The 15,281-nt window shown below is 54.9% G+C and overlaps 1 protein-coding gene across 6 annotated transcripts in view; it reads left to right on the top strand.

Moving 5' to 3' along the window:
• Positions 1-11,872: 11,872 nt before the first annotated feature.
• Positions 11,873-15,281, top strand: part of YAP1 (Yes1 associated transcriptional regulator) — a 111,247-nt gene continuing 107,838 nt past the window's right edge. Inside the window, exon 1 of one of the 6 annotated variants that reach the window (XM_047747267.1) lies at positions 11,873-12,528. In XM_047747267.1, the coding sequence (XP_047603223.1) occupies positions 12,196-12,528 (333 nt within the window). In that variant the 5' untranslated portion in view covers positions 11,873-12,195. The remainder of the gene's footprint in view (positions 12,529-15,281) is intronic. The other 5 variants (XM_047747269.1, XM_047747263.1, XM_047747265.1 and 2 more) reach the window with 5 other exon arrangements.

A 15,281-nucleotide genomic window follows, 5' to 3' on the forward strand; every position in this document is an offset into this window, starting at 1 on the left:
CAGCCGTCCGCCCCCTCACCCCCCCCCCCCCCCGCATGGCTCGGAGAGGAGCCGCCCACACGCGGGGAGAGCCCCCTCCTGATGGTATCAGGTTAGTGGACGAGTAGAGAGCAGGCGCCTCACGTTGCATTCTCCTGTGCGCTCGTTATGTTCGTAGGAGGAATATGTGACTTAAGATTTTTTAATGGAAAGAACGACAAGGGGTGTCTGGCTGCCTCAGTCCTTGGAGCAGGCTCTGGATCTCGGGCTACGGGTTCGAGCCCCACGTTGCAGGTAGAGAATCCTTAAAATCTTGAAAGAAAGAGGGAGTGAGGGAAGAGAGACGTGACTGGCATGCATCTAAGGTGATGGAAGAGCGGGCCAGCCGTGCTGAGGCTCTGGGGGGAGGCACGCCTGGAACCTGTTGTGCGGATAGGGACGGCAACCTGGGGCTCGTCCCTGTGGATTGGTCTGGAAAGCTGTTGGCAGTTGGGGTAGGGCGCTCAGGGCAGCTTGCCTCACTTCCCACGCAGTGCTTGGCACATTAAATGTTGGTTGAACGAGTATTTTCCAGACACGCTCCTAATATCTGTAGGTATTCTTAAACCATATGAGAAATAAAATGAAGAACTAAACACGCCAGCCCTGCTGCATCCCGCGCAGACCCTGCAGCCTGGGGGCCCTCTCCTAGGCATGCACTTGGCCAGTCAGTGCTGTGCGAGGTAGCGTCCTGCTTCCTCTGGGGAAACCCGCAGTCTCGGCTGGTGGGGCCGGGTTGTGCAAGCCTGCGTCTGCAGCGCCTTGGCCTGGCTGCCTCGGAGGAGTGGGTGGGCTGTCAGCTCCTGCAGAGGGCGGGCGTGGGGGTGGGAAGCAGGAGGCCCTGGGGTCCAGGTCCACAGCCTGAGCTGGAGACTGCTCCTGTGGGGTGGCCAGTGTCCTTTCTCTGCTTCAGAGGCCTTTGAGGAGTGTGGCTCCGTTGTCCTGGGATCGTTGTTTTCAGGACCCATCTGTGACCGTGACCGTGCCCGTCAGCAGCACTGAGGGCAAGAGGGCTCTGAAGCCGGGCGGCCCGACGGCCCGGGCTCTCGATCTGGCCCGTGCTTGCGGTGTGACTGAGCTCACTGTCATGTCTCATGCCTGACTTGCCTCATCTGTAAAATGGGGACAGTAGGGCTTTCCTTCACAGGTCCCTGTGAGAATCCCATACATTCGTTGTCTCACTGGGCTCAGGATGGCGCCAAGCCCCCTGGCCTCTGTGCGTTTGGGCTCTTTTTACTCGCAAGGGAAGAAACACGAAAATATCGGGAGCTTAACTACCTGCACACAAAGGTAAGAAATTGTCTTCCCTAAGGTCAGAGTTGCTTTTTCACAGGTTCTGTTGTTATGGGTTTGAGCTGAGTGGGTACAGGAGGTCAGGAGGTGGGGGGCGGTGGGGCGAGTCCCCTGCTCTGGCCCCTGGGGACGCAGAGGACGTGCTTGTGTGTCCGAGAACCTCTGTGGTAGCACTTTGCAAACACAGGATGGTCTGCCCGCCTCGCCTGTCTGCAGTTGCTCAAAAGGGGTCGTGAAAACAGGACTTGGTTGTCGTGGCTCACCCTGAGCCCCCCGAGCTCCCTGTGCCTGGTACGGTGCCTCACGCTCAATGGACACTCGGTGTCTGTTCTCCGGGGGACAGGGAGAAGGTGGCCGTGGAGGGGTGGGGTGGACGTTCCCAGAGCATCCTCACACTCAGGCTGTCCCACACACTGTTCTGACCCTGACAGAGCCACACCGGGTGGGACTAGACCCCCAGCCCAGGCACGGGACAGCAGCAGCCCCGGAACCCGCTGTCACCAGGTGGAAATGGAAGCTGGGGGACCAGCGACAACAGAGCGGTTTCCTGAGACTCAAGAGCATTCTCCGGAAATTCCGAATGTTACTCAAGGGAAAAAGGCCCACCAGAGTATAATCTGGACCAGTCTAAGGTGTCTTAGGCTGAAGACCAGAGAACGTGGGACACTGGGGTCCCGTGAGCAAAGAGCATGCAGAGGTATGAATCACAGGTAGTTTGGGGGCTAGCAGGGGCTGAGAAGGCCGAGGCAGGAATTGTGTGTAATGACTCAGAGGAGGCAGCTTGACCCGGTCACTGGGGGCTGTGGGGACAAAACTAAGAAATGGTGACGCAGAGCCGTTGTTAAAGACTTCTGAGCAGGGCAGTAGCATCACAAAAACGCTATTCTGGAAAGATGAGTCTGGCAGTGACAAATTGGGGAGAAGTCCAAAGTCCAGAGATCAAAGAGATTATCATAGTTGTCAAAGCACAGAGCTGCCCCGTCTGAGCTACTAGCGAGGGAAACCTTTCCGGGCATCCTGAAGTATGTGACAATGGATTGCTCAGCAGAAAAAAATCAAATACGGCCCCCAAAATGTTAGCAACGGGGTGAATTATAACGTGTTGAGTCTTTGAGGTACCAAGGACTGAGAAGTAGGAACTGTGGTAGGAAGTTGTGGTCGTGGAGGGGAAATCCCTTGTCCTGCCCTGTCATTCGTGTCCCAGCCCCAGGCTCGATCAACTTCGGTTGGTCATTGCGGCTTTGAAAACCTGACTGTGACGGCCGGAACAGCTGCCTGCAGGGGTCTTATCCAGGGGACCGGCCAGGACCCGTCTTTCTCCAAGTGTCAGTGGGTCGCCTACTACATGCTGGGCACTTCCCAGGCACTTGCAGCAGACACAGCAGTGAACACGTCGGACAGAACTTCAACGCGCTGGAGAGTTTCCGTCCAGGTGCCCACAACAGCGTTAGGTGCAAGGAGATATACGAAGAAATACCTAGTTGCTCTCAAGAAACCTCAAGTCTTGTTGGGGTCATGACTCACAGTTGTCAGTTTTTTCAGTCTGACGGATGTGAAGTGGTATTTATGATTTCACTCGGTCTCTGTATGAGCTGGAGCATTATTCTGTGTGATTCCCTTGGCCACGGATACGGATGTTGGTGGCAGCCGCAGTGCTCTGCTCTCCACTTCGTCAGTTGAGAGAGACAATGGATAAAAGAACAGAGCAAAGAACAAATGGGAAGTCTGCGGTCGTACAGTAAAAACCACATTTAGCAGCGTCGGACCCGCAGCCCGGCCGCTGCCATCCCTGACCTCCTTGTCCTGACCTGGCACACGGGTAAAGGTCAAGGCAACAGACAAGGCAAGCTGGGTTGGTTTGTTGTGGTTTTCTTTTTTTTTTTTTTTAAGAGGAAAAAATAAATCCCTGGGCTTTACCAAAGACTAGGAACCTGCAAATTATTTTTCTTGCCCTTTCTCATGACTAGAAAGCTGTGTGAGAGAAATAGTAAAGTGAAAGCCAGCTATAGCAACATAAATTAACTTTTATTCAACCAGATTCTTGATCAACTGTCACCCTGTATTCCCTTAACATAGACTAGAACAGTTGTGCTGCTTCAAAGGACTTCATCAGACAAGGTCAAGCAGGGCAGCAAAGCTCCGAGGGTTAGGGCGCGGAGGGCACATTACAGGGTTCCTTAAAATCGGGCAGTGGGGCTGCTAACGTCTACTGGATGCCAGGCACAGTGCTAATCCTGCGGACACCACGAAAAGACACAAAATTGCCGCTTCTAAAAAAAAAGCACAGGCTAGTGAGAAAAATAAGTAAAGTTTTTCTAGAAAATAAATCGCAAGTGATTAGTCTGAGGGGCACCGGCCTGGCTTGGTGGATGCGGCCCTGGACTCTTCATCCTGGGATTGCGTGTTTGACCCCACATTGGACACAGAGCTCACTTGAAGAATAAGAAAAACAATTTCTTTAAAAAGAGTGGTTAGTCTGAGAAGATCCCTCCAAGGAGGTAACATCTGAACTGAGATGTCAGCATTTGAACGTTCTCAGCAAAACAGCACAGGCATGGGCCCAAGACGGGAGTTTAGCGTGTCCCCGGCACTGACAGATGTCCCTGTGGATGGGCATAGCGGGTGAGAAGGGGTGGCCTGAGTTGAAGCTGGGGGATATATCGCGCACATCTTAAAAGCCAATGAAATGAGTTTGGAATTTAATGGTAGTGCCATGGGGAACCACTAAAAGGTTTTAAGCAAGGGAGTGGTGTACATTTTTAAAAGATACGAAGAGCGCTGTGGCTACTGTCCGGTAGATGGAGTGAGAAGACCAGGAACCGCTCGCTGTCTACTGAGACATGAAGGCAGTTTGGGCGTGGATGGCTTCCGTGAAGGTGGAGCACGATGGGCCCAATTGTGTCCTCCCCAAAAGTCATATGTTGAAGAACCTCAGAGTGTGCCTGTGTGAGGAGATGGGACCTTCCAGGAGGTAATCATGGTGACGTGAGGTCCTACTGGAGGGCCTTCATCCAGTGGGACTGGTGTCCTGATAAGAGGTTAGGACACAGAGGCCCCGAGGGACGGCCGTTCAAGGACACCAGAAGGCCGCAGCCTCCAAGCTGAGAGAAACCTCAGGAGAAGCCAACCTTGCTAACACCTGGAGGCTGGACTTCTGGCCTCCAGAGTCTGTGGGAAAATTAATTTCCATCACCACTCTCTGTGATACGTTGTTAGAAGCGTCACCGAGTAACATATGAGGGAGATAGATGTGTTCGGGCGGATTTTTGGACCCAGAAGCAGTGTTACTTGTTGGACAGAGCTGGAGGTGGGGAGTGGAGATTAGAGAAGTCGAGGCTGCGTCTTGGTGTCCTGGTGTCAGAACTTTTAAAACGCGTCTGCTTAAAAATGTGTGAGGAAACATCTTTTGCAATAAAAGGGTAGCAGTTGAGTGAAGGTCCTGGAGTCTGGAAAGAAAGATGGGAATTACGCGGAACGGGGTAGGGGCGGCCGGCTGCGCAGTGCGCGGAGCGGCCTCCGGTCTCGCTCTGGGAGTGCACGGGCCGCGCCGGAGGGCGCGCTGGAAAAGAAAGGAGCAGGATAACACTTGTGCAAGTGAAAGTGTCCAGCAGATAGAAGTCGGCGGCGGCGTCATCCCGGTTGGCGGTCGCGTGCGGGACACGTCGGATCGGGTGAGAACAGCGCGGGCAGGGAAGAGTGTGGGAACGGATGGGCGGGAGTGAGGCCGCGTGGGGCCTGGGGACTGGCCGGAACCGGCTGCAGGAGTCAGGTGCGAGCGGAGCGGCCTGTGACGTCTCTGGGAAGGTCGGAGGGGCCGCAGACGCTTCGGAGCCTCGCGCGTTCGCATGTGTCCCTGCATCCAGCCGCGGGAGCCAGAAGGGAAAGGCAACCGGGACACCCGCCATTTCCTGTATGGGCAGCAGTCGCTCCTGGGGTAGTTTTCTTTAAGACCTTCTTGGGGTCAAGATCCATGCCTAGCACAGTGCTTTGTACAAAAACTTAATAAATGTTGTAGATAGGGTAAGTAATCTATCATATTTTTTTAAAAGATTTTATTTATTTATTTGTCAGAGAGAGAGGGAGAGAGAGCGAGCACAGGCAGACAGAACGGTAGGCAGAGGCAGAGGGAGAAGCAGGCTCCCTGATGAGCAAGGAGCCCGATGCGGGACTCGATCCCAGGACGCTGGGATCATGACCTGAGCCGAAGGCAGCTGCTTAACCAACTGAGCCACCCAGGCGCCCCAATCTATCATATTTTTACTTTTTTGGTAAAAGAGGGCAGTCTGGCAAGGTGGGTCTGGGCCAGGAACCAGAAAGTCCGGCTCTTCCACCAAGGAGCTGTGTAGCTTTGGGCCGTTTAACTTGGTGCTGCCTAGCAGAGCTTCTTGCAGTAAGGGGAATGTTCTAGATGTGTGCTGCTACGTCCCAGAGCCATTCACCCCAGCTGCAGCGGCTGAGCACAGGAAACGGGCTCCTGTGCTCACGGAACTGGGGTTTCCCTTGACCATGTGGCTACGGCTGCCACACGGCCCGCCACACGGCAGCTCTCTAGAGACATCAGGCTCTGCTGTAAACAAGGAGACCGGGCTAGGTGACCCCCTTACCTTCTACTTGGAAATGCTGTAATTCCAGCCAACAAAAGAAATTCCTGTGCACATTTTAAGAGTTCAGATTTTGACTTCCAAAAACAAAATATCACTTCTAAAGAATGTTAAATTTTACACCAGAAAAGGCGTAAATATGTAAATATGTAAACGGTATAAAATAAGCATGCAAATACTGATGTTCACAAATGTTGATCGCGTATGTGAGGTTTTGGGGAGTGCACCGTGTTTGTCATCACCTGGAGAAGAGCACGGAGCACTTGGAGGGACAGAGAAGCCTGTTCGGCGGTTACTGAGTTGACGAGAGAGACAAGACACGGAGTACTCGGGAGGAACTGGGATCGTTTGGAAGAAGAGGCAGAGGGCAGACGTATGAATTGTATTCAAGCATAGGAACCGTTCCCAGGGACGGTGTCCGGATGTTCTCTGCCTCGTGGACAGAGCACGAGAAAGACGTCAGCTGGGTATGGAGGCGCCTCCAGAGAGTTTGGCATATTAAATTCTCAAAAGAAATTTAGTTTTTAATTTTTTTTAAAAACAATGAAGATACGTGTACCTTGAAACAATAGCCATGGAATGTTAAAACTACAAACAGATTGGAGTCAGGACTTAACAGATCTTTTAAGAACGGAGTCATCGTCGGCTTTCAGATAAGATTCTAGTCATCGCCGTTTGAGGTCCTTCACAACACGAGTTTTCAATTGTCCAATACATATTATATGCTAGATACTGATATTTATAGAATAAATAAGAAGATTAAGGGGACACTTATCTACAAAACGGTGAAGATATTTACCTTGTATATGTACAAAGCATAATACTTATTATTTATAGAACAAAAACAGAATGTGGAGTATTATATCAAGTAGTGGTTCTCAAGCATTAGTGTGAATCAGAACCACCTAGAGGACTCGTTAAGACCGACAGCTGTGTCCCCTCTGGGGTGTCCGTGGGTCTGGGTTACGGCCTGAGAATGTACGTGTCTTATCAAATTCTCTGTGATGCTCACGGGGGTCACACCTTGAGGACCGTTGAGACAGAGAACATATTATTCTTCATATTTTCAGAAGTCACCTTTATTGATAGCATAGTTTAGTAAAGTATAGGCAATGGTGAGCTCTGGTAGCCTCTGCTTTCAAGCCGGGATGTGGAAAGCGCACTCTGTAGAGGGCACAGCCCTGGACAGGCTCCCTGGGGCCTCCAGGATGTGCCCCACATGGGTTCTGCCCTGAGCCTGGAGGGCTTTAGACTGCAAAATTCTTCACGTCCAGCTCTCAGGACTAACTTTAAGTTCTCCCATATGAATAACTTCAGCTAGATTATAGAATAAAACAAATCTGACTCAAATGATTTTCTTTGTTTAAAGTAGGCTCCATGCGCCCCCTGTGCGGTTCGAACTCATGACTCTGAGGTCAGGAGTCACCTGCTCCACACCTGAGCTGGCCGGGAGCCCCTCCTCTTAGGATTCTTAATCCTCATGATGCTGTAATAAATCTCATTCATTCTTCTTATTTTGGGTACTCTTCATTATCATCCTGCAAAATAGGCCTTATTATACCAATTATCACCCGGTTCTGGCATGAGATCGGTGCCGTAAGTACACGCACAAACATGTCCTTGGGGCTGCACCTGCTCCAAGCCAGACGCACCACGAGCACCAAGAGCGAGACCCAGAAATGGAAGAGAAGGAGCCCTAGCTGTGAATGCACCGGGCCATTTTTTCCTAAACAACCCCTTTTTTGCCCTGAGAGAATTTGTGTCTTCATACTTTCCATCTGACTTCCCAGTGATCAATCCAACTTGGTCTTTTTAAACATTTTATTTATTTGAGAGAGAGAGAGCATGAGTGGGGGCAGAGGCCAGGGACACGTAGACTCTCGCTGAGCGCAGACTCCACAGTGTGGGGACTCGATCCCAGGACCCCCAAGATCAGGTATGAGCTGAGCCGAAGTCAGATGCCTCATCAACGGAGCCACTCAGGCGCTCTTGTCCTTAACATTTAACGTTAAAACCAGATTGCTCTAAGCTGCCACTTACTGGTCGATAGAAATAAATAAAATTTTCCTGAAATGACAGGGTTCCTACACCTCTTTATCATCGTGCAAGCATTAATTTGTCAATAACCATTTCGGACTGCCTGACAGCATAATCTTGCCGGAGGAGAGTCTGAGCTCTGGACTCCGAAACGTAGGCTCCCAGGTGACCCCACCGACACCCGCCGGCAACTTCGGGCAAGTTATTTGACTTCTCTCTGCCTGTTACAGTGGCGCCTGGGAGGCTCCGTCCGTGAACCATCTGCCTTCAGCTCAGGGCATGATCCCAGGGTCCTGTGACCAAGTCCCACATCAGGCCCCCTGCTCCTCGGGAAGCCTGCTTCTCCTGGTCCCTCTGCCTCTCCCCTTGCTTGTGCTCTCTCTCTGTCTTTCCCTCTCTCAAATAAGTTAAAAAAAAAAATACTGTGAAGCTTAGAGTGGCAATGGAAGTTAAGTTGCCACATGATCACAGAATTTAAAAAAAAGAAAAGCTGCCCGCAGATACAAGGAAATGCGATTAGAGACCATAAACATGGGGTGGTACCAGTCCACGCCCCAGCAAGATTCCCTCCAGTTGTCCCTGAGAACCTGGGCGTGGCCAGGCTCTCTAGAGGCTGCCAGAGGCCTGGACACTTCCTCTTTTTAAGCCCCCAGTATATTCAAACATGCTGGACTGCCAAGAGACGGGTTACGACAGACGCAGGCTATCTCTCAAACGCTTACGTTGAGCAAGCTAATACTTTTTTTTTTTTTTTTAAGATTTTTTTATTTATTTACTTGACAGATCACAAGTAGGCAGAGAGGCAGGCAGAGAGACAGGAGGGGAAGCAGGCTCCCCGCTGAGCAGAGAGCCCGATGTGGGGCTCGATCCCAGGACCCTGGGATCATGACCCGAGCTGAAGGCAGAGGTTTAACCCACTGAGCCACCCAGGCTTCCCCAAACTAATACTTTTAACATGCAATGATTACCGTCTGATATAACTGCATCCACAGGTATACCTATAAATTCTACTTACAGAATTTATATAAAATATTAATTCACAAAGCATTGCAGGCTGCGTCATTTGGTAATGGGACAAAGTTTAGAGTCGTACAAAGAATGTGTTCTCATAATTGTGTAGGTACACCTCTGGGATGATGGTATAACCTCACTTGCACACAAGGTCAAAGCTTTGATTGACCCTGTTAATGAGTGTGAGGCCTGGCCTCTGGTAAGCGTCGGTATTGGACTGGAAAAGAGAGATGCCCAGGTCACCGGGTTTAACAGATCCAGTTCCAGGAAACACACACGGCATGGAACGGAGGGCAGAGATGATTATGACAGGTTGAAGCCATGACTTATTATTTCTTTTTTTAAAGATTTTATTTATTTGTGAGAGCGCGTGCCAAGTTAGCAGGGGAGGGGCCGAGGGAGAGGGAGACTCTCCAGCGGACCCCCGCTGAGAGCAGAGCAGCACAAGAGCTCCATCAGTGACCGTGAGATCATGACCTGAGCCGAAATCAAGGCAGATGCTTCACTGAGCCCCAAGGCACCCTGAGCTATGATTTCTCAGCTGAATCGGGAAAGAAGTGGAAACAAAAGGGAGTGACAGGTTGGTAGAAGAGAGATGAATGTCCTGTGAGGTGTGAGTAAGGAAACCAGGGAACCCAGTGGCTAGTAAGGGAGTGGTACCCAGAGACTCCTCTCCCAGTGGCGGCATTTCTGGGTGGGACAGAGTGCGGAGGGACACAGGAGCCTGAGTCCCCACTGCAGCGGGAAGTGCGGGAAGTGCGCATCCCTGGAACATTAGCACTTTGAGAAGGTGAGGTGATCCGCACAGACATGAAAGTCAGGGTCTTTTATAAAGGGGACTCCGGGTCCCTTAAGGTGGTAATTGCTTCGAAGGTAGGGCTGAGGAGGAGAGGGGACGAGTCATCTTTGTCCCTTTCTAACCTGTGACTGAAATTTTATAGATAAGAAGTTGTAAATTACAAAATCTTGGGTGGTGCTGCAGAGGTCCTTATAGGACGTAAAGTCAGTCCAGTCTTTCAACCCAGTTATCAAAGAAATTTTGTTCTCCACGTAATGGCAGGTGTAACCATATTCAACAAAGCAGCGCCGGCTGTGCCCTACGCCCTTGGATTATAGTGTTCCCAGCAGTAAGTGCTCTCGCTGAGGGACGGTTTCCATGCAAGACCTAGGTTTTCTAGCACTTTCGTTCTTAAGTTTTTTTTTTTTTTTTCCTAGTTGAAGTTTCTAATGCACAGTTTCTGCCCACAGGCTCTGTTTGTGTGGACTGACTATTGAAGTGAGAGGGACTACCAGTAGGATCCCCGGGGGGTTTCTGCAGAGAGACAATGTCACAATGTGCAATCTGTGAACATGGGACAGTGACAGCTACTGATGTCCACGCAGAACTCACCGCATGCCCCAAAACTGGGCTAAGGGCATACTTTTCGTCCAACAACTCATTTCAGGCCCTAACACATGAAGCGGGTGTCATTACCCTGATCCCAATATTAAAGAAACTAGAGAACAGCAAATCAGTCATACGTCAAATGTCTCACAACTACCAAATGTTCAAACTGGGATCTGAACCCATATCTCAACTCTGGAATCTACAAGTTTGTGCTTAAACAGCCCTGCCATCTGGGGCTGGGGCTGTGAAGTCTGAGATGCAGACAGGGGCTCACTAAACTGCAGAGCCTTCACCGGGAAAGCAAGTTCCAGAGCAGTTGGCTAGAGTCTTTTTTTTTTTAAGATTTTATTTATTTATTTGACAGAGATCACAAGCAGGCAGAGAGGCAGGCAGAGAGAAAGGGAAGCAGGCTCCCCGCTGAGCAGAATCCCAGGACCCTGGGATCATGACCTGAGCCGAAGGCAGAGTCTTAACCCACTGAGCCACCCAGGCGCCCCAGTTGGCTAGAATCTTGCCTGGAGCCTCTCTCCTCTAGGCCGTGCGCTGCACACAGAGGGACCCAGATCCCTGTTCAGAATTCTCCTGGGCATGTCCCGGCTGGAAGGAGAGATTATCTTTCTGCTCAGGAGACCTTCAGTTGCTCAATCCTCTTTACACATCTGCTTCACTAGCATTACAGACAAAATCATTAAAAAGCTAGATTTCTAGAGCATGGCTAACCCCGGAGCTTCAAAGAGTGCTGTTGCACAACCCGCGACTATCCTGAGCTCGCTCAACTGCTCAAGGGCCGAGCCGGACGGTCTGTGAATTACGTCTCAGTAAAGCCGCTTTTAAAAAAAGATCAGAAGGAATGAACTTGTATGAATTTATAAGAAAATTCGCAGGGGAGCAAGGGTGGCTCAGTGTGTAAAGCCCTCTGCCTTTGGCCCAGGTCATGATCCCGGGGGACCGAGCATCGCGTGGGGCCTCCGCCCCTGCTCCCCCTGCTCCTGCTCGCTCGCGCTCCCAAACAAACAAAATCTTGAGGAGTCAAAGATAATAAAATCAAACGTTCACGGCCGCTGCGCGGACAGGGGCCTCCTTGCGGGTGGGACAGGGACCCCGCGCAGGCGCTCGCAGCCCCCCAGCCCCGCCCGGGGTCAGGCGAGCGGAGGAGCAGGACTGCAGCAGGTCCGCAGAGCCGCCCTTCCGCCGCCGGGGGGTCGGGACCGGGCCGCGGGCTCCAGGGCCCCCGGGAGAAAGTTTTCCCTTTCCCGGCGGCCCGGCGCTTGCTTGCTTGTCCGCGGGGCGGGCGCTGCTCGGGGCGGGCCGGGGGGTCGGGGGGCACCGCACCGCCCCCTCCCCCGCCCGGCCCGCCGCGCCTCACCTGGGCGCCGCCCGGATGCCCCGCCTCCCCGGGGGGCCGCGCGCGCGGGCGGCCGGGTCACGTGCGGCGGCGGCGGGCCGGGCGGGGCGGCGGCGAGAGCGCAGGAATGCGGCGGCCCGCGGGGGAGCGTCTCTGCGCGCGCCGGCGGCGGACCCGGGGCGGGCGGGCGCGCAGAGGAAGGAAGGGCCGCGAGGAGGCGGGGCCGGCGCGCCGCTCGGGCGGGCGCTTCTCTCAACTTTAGTTTTGGCGTCGGCGGCGAGTTTCTGCCTCAGTCGGGCGCAGCCGCCGCCGCGGGAAAGAAAGGGAGGAAGGAAGGGGCCCCCGGAGGAAGCCGGGCAGCGGGGGAGGGGAGGCCCCGCGTCCGTCGGGGGAGCGCAGCGGCCGGGGGACAGCGCCGGGGGCCGCGGGGCGCGGGCGGGCCTGCGGCGCAGCCTCCCCCCCCGGCCGCGACCCCGACCCCGTCGCCCGCGTCACCGGGCAGCATGGATCCCGGGCCGCCGCCTCAGCCGCCGCAGCCCCCGCCGGCCGCCGCACAGGGCCAGGGGCCGCCGGCCGCGCAGCCCCCCTCGAGCCAGGGCCCCTCGGCGGCGGCCGGGCCGCCCGCGCCCCCGGGGTCGCAGGCGGCGCCGCAGGCCCCCCCGGCCGGCCACCAGATCGTGCACGTCCGGGGGGACTCGGAGACCGACCTGGAGGCGCTCTTCAACGCCGTCATGAACCCCAAGACGGCCAACGTGCCCCAGACGGTGCCCATGCGGCTGCGGAAGCTGCCCGACTCCTTCTTCAAGCCGCCGGAGCCCAAATCGCACTCCCGCCAGGTAGCCGCCCCGCCGGACGGGCCCGGGCCGCGGGGGTGCGCGGCGCGGGGGCGGCGGGAGGCGCCTCCCGAGTCCCGGGCCGAGATTTGTTTTCCCTCAGAGTCGCTCGGCGCGGCCGCGGCCCGGGGGGCGTGCTTTCCCCGCTCCCTTTCTTCCTTTCTTTCTTCCTGGGGCTCCCGGGAGGTTGGCGGGAGACGCGGGGGAGGGGGAGGAAGGAAGGCGGGGCGGGGGGGCCGGGTGGGCTCGCACAATGTGCGCGCGTCCGCGCCCCGCACCTCGGCCGCCGCCGGGACGGGGGTGGGGGAGCGGGGGAGGGGCGGGGGGCGGGGGGGGGCCGGGAACGAGGGGGCGGGGGGAGGGAGGGAAGGGAGCCGTGGGGGAGGGGAGGAGAGCGGGGGGCCGGGGGAGGGGCCGCTGGCCTCCGCAAGGGGTGAGTGGCCCGCGGCGGCCGAGCTGGTGGCGGGGAGCCCTGGGCCCCCTTTCCTGCGGGGCCTGTGCGGCCGCGCGAGTGTCCTGGGGAGTCAGATAATTGTTCTCTTGTTCAGCAGGGTTGACCAGGGTGGGGGTTGGAGCGGTGCGTGGACTTTCTGGCTCTTTCTCCGCTCCCGAGAGCGCCCGGCGCCTTCTGCGGGCGGCGTCCAGGCTTTCCTGGAAGGCGCTGCGGGGTCAGCGCCCGCGCCGGAGGAAGGGGGTGTCCGTGCGGGGACTCAGGGGGCGCCCTTGGGGAGGGGACTCGGGGGACCGGCTCCCGGGGAGGCATTGGGGAGTCTGGGGCCCCTGCGGGGACTCGGGGGACCGGCTCCGGGGGGGGGGACACAGGATGGCTGGCCCCCGGTGGGGGATTGAGGGGGCCTGGGGGTTGGGGCCCCTCCGGGGACTCGGGGGACCGGCTCCCGGGGAGGGGGGGAACACTGGGGACGGCCGGCTGCCGGGGGGGACTGAGGGGGAACTCGGGGGTCTGGGGCCCCTGCGGGGACTCGGGTTGGTTTCATGGGGGGACTCGAGGAGCGCCTCCTGGGGGAGCGCGTTCGCCGCGCTGGGGAGCGGGACCTCGCGGGGCCGTGGGGCCGGGGGCCGGGGCTGCGTGGCGCCGCCGCGACCCCGCGCGCTGCTGGGGAAGCGATGACTAATCGGCGGCTCGCCCTGGCTCTGGAGTCCGCCCCGGGGACGCAGCGCGGCGTTGGCGCAGGGCGCCCGCTCCGCGGCCGGTGCGATCCGGCTCCGGGGAGAGACTGTCGGGAACGGGTTCGCACTCCCAGCGCTCCCCCACATGTTTGCTTAGGCCTGCCTTGCTGCTGCTGTTTCTTTTTGAAAAGAACTTGCTTCAGGCTAAACTTGAGCATAGGAACTTTGCCCAAAAGTTAATTGGTTTTCCAAATACTGCGATGCAGTTGGTCCAGTCGGGCTGTAACTTGAGTGGGAAGGAGAGTGAGCGCCCCCATTCCGCTTCCCCTTCCGCTCCTGCTTGCCAGGCCTGTTGTGCGCCCTCCTGCCGCAGACCTAGGGCTTTGGGAACCTGCTGGCGAAGGCCGGCTTGGGGAGCAGGAAGGAGAAACCTGGGAGCTGCGGCCTGCGCACTGCAGCTTGGCCGGGGGTGGGGGGGGGGGTGCTTTTCCTTCTCCCAGGCCTGGAGGTGGGTCCCTGGAGTCATTCCGGGGAAACGTGTGCTGGTGTTGCCTGTTATGGAAGACACAGTCGGGTGCGCGCTCCTCGGTAGGGTTTGAAAGCAGAAGACACGTAGGAGAGTGAGTTTCTCATTCTGTGGCATTTGTAAGCCATAAAGACCCGCAACTGAAACGTTGCAAAATTCTAGTAAATAATCACGAGAATTATGTCCAGCAGCTTATGGATTCATATTCTATTCATAATCTCTAGTTTTGTTTTTAATAAGTTTCTGAAGGAGGGGTTGTGCCTCTGTAAGTTTGATTTTTAGTTCTGCTAGTGATGTCCTAATTCGGGTTTATTCTGATTGGAAACTCAGCAGTGGGGCTGACTTTAAGGCATAAATGCCTCTGCTGATTGCTTCTGGTCTCCAAGGAAATTCTTACTTTAGTAATCAAACCCTAATTCTAATGAGGAATTTAGATGGCTCTGCTGGATTGTGAATGGTGTGAATGTGGGTTATAAATACTACTGTCCACAGACGGTTGGCTTAGGTCCATTCGTGTGTATGTATGTACATATATACACACGCACACGTGTACGAGAGAAGCTCTCACACATGACAGAACTGAGGCTCTCAGAGGTTGGTATCTGTTCACTGTCACAGCAGCCTGTGCGGACTGGAACTCCCATCTTTAGGGTCTGGATTCAAACTTTTTTCTACCCTTCCACCATTGTAGTTACATGTGTATATTTTTGTTGCAGTTGAACTGTTCATTTTTTTCATCTGCATAGGAATACATGGTTGGGTTTTCATTTCATTAGATGTCTTAAGAGCATTTGAATGATTCTGAATCTCTTGCTTTCATTAAAAATCACATAGTTTGGCATTGGCCCTGCCGTTGGTCCATGGTGAGAAAAAAATAGCAGTTGTCCAGTGTTTAGGGTTTGGCCTGGAAAGAAACATGAACCACTTAAAAGCTAGCTGAACAAGAAAAGAGAGAGGGTATAGTTACCGTATTCCTTAGGTTGTGTTCTACATGGGACATTTCAGAACTCAGAATAGCACCCATAATACCCAGGTCTTTTTAGAAATTAAGTTTTAGGGGCACCTGGCGGGGCTCAGTCGGTTGGTTAACCATCTGCCTTCA

Source organism: Lutra lutra, chromosome 10 (genome assembly GCF_902655055.1).
Source record: "Lutra lutra chromosome 10, mLutLut1.2, whole genome shotgun sequence".
Lineage (NCBI taxonomy): Eukaryota > Metazoa > Chordata > Mammalia > Carnivora > Mustelidae > Lutra > Lutra lutra.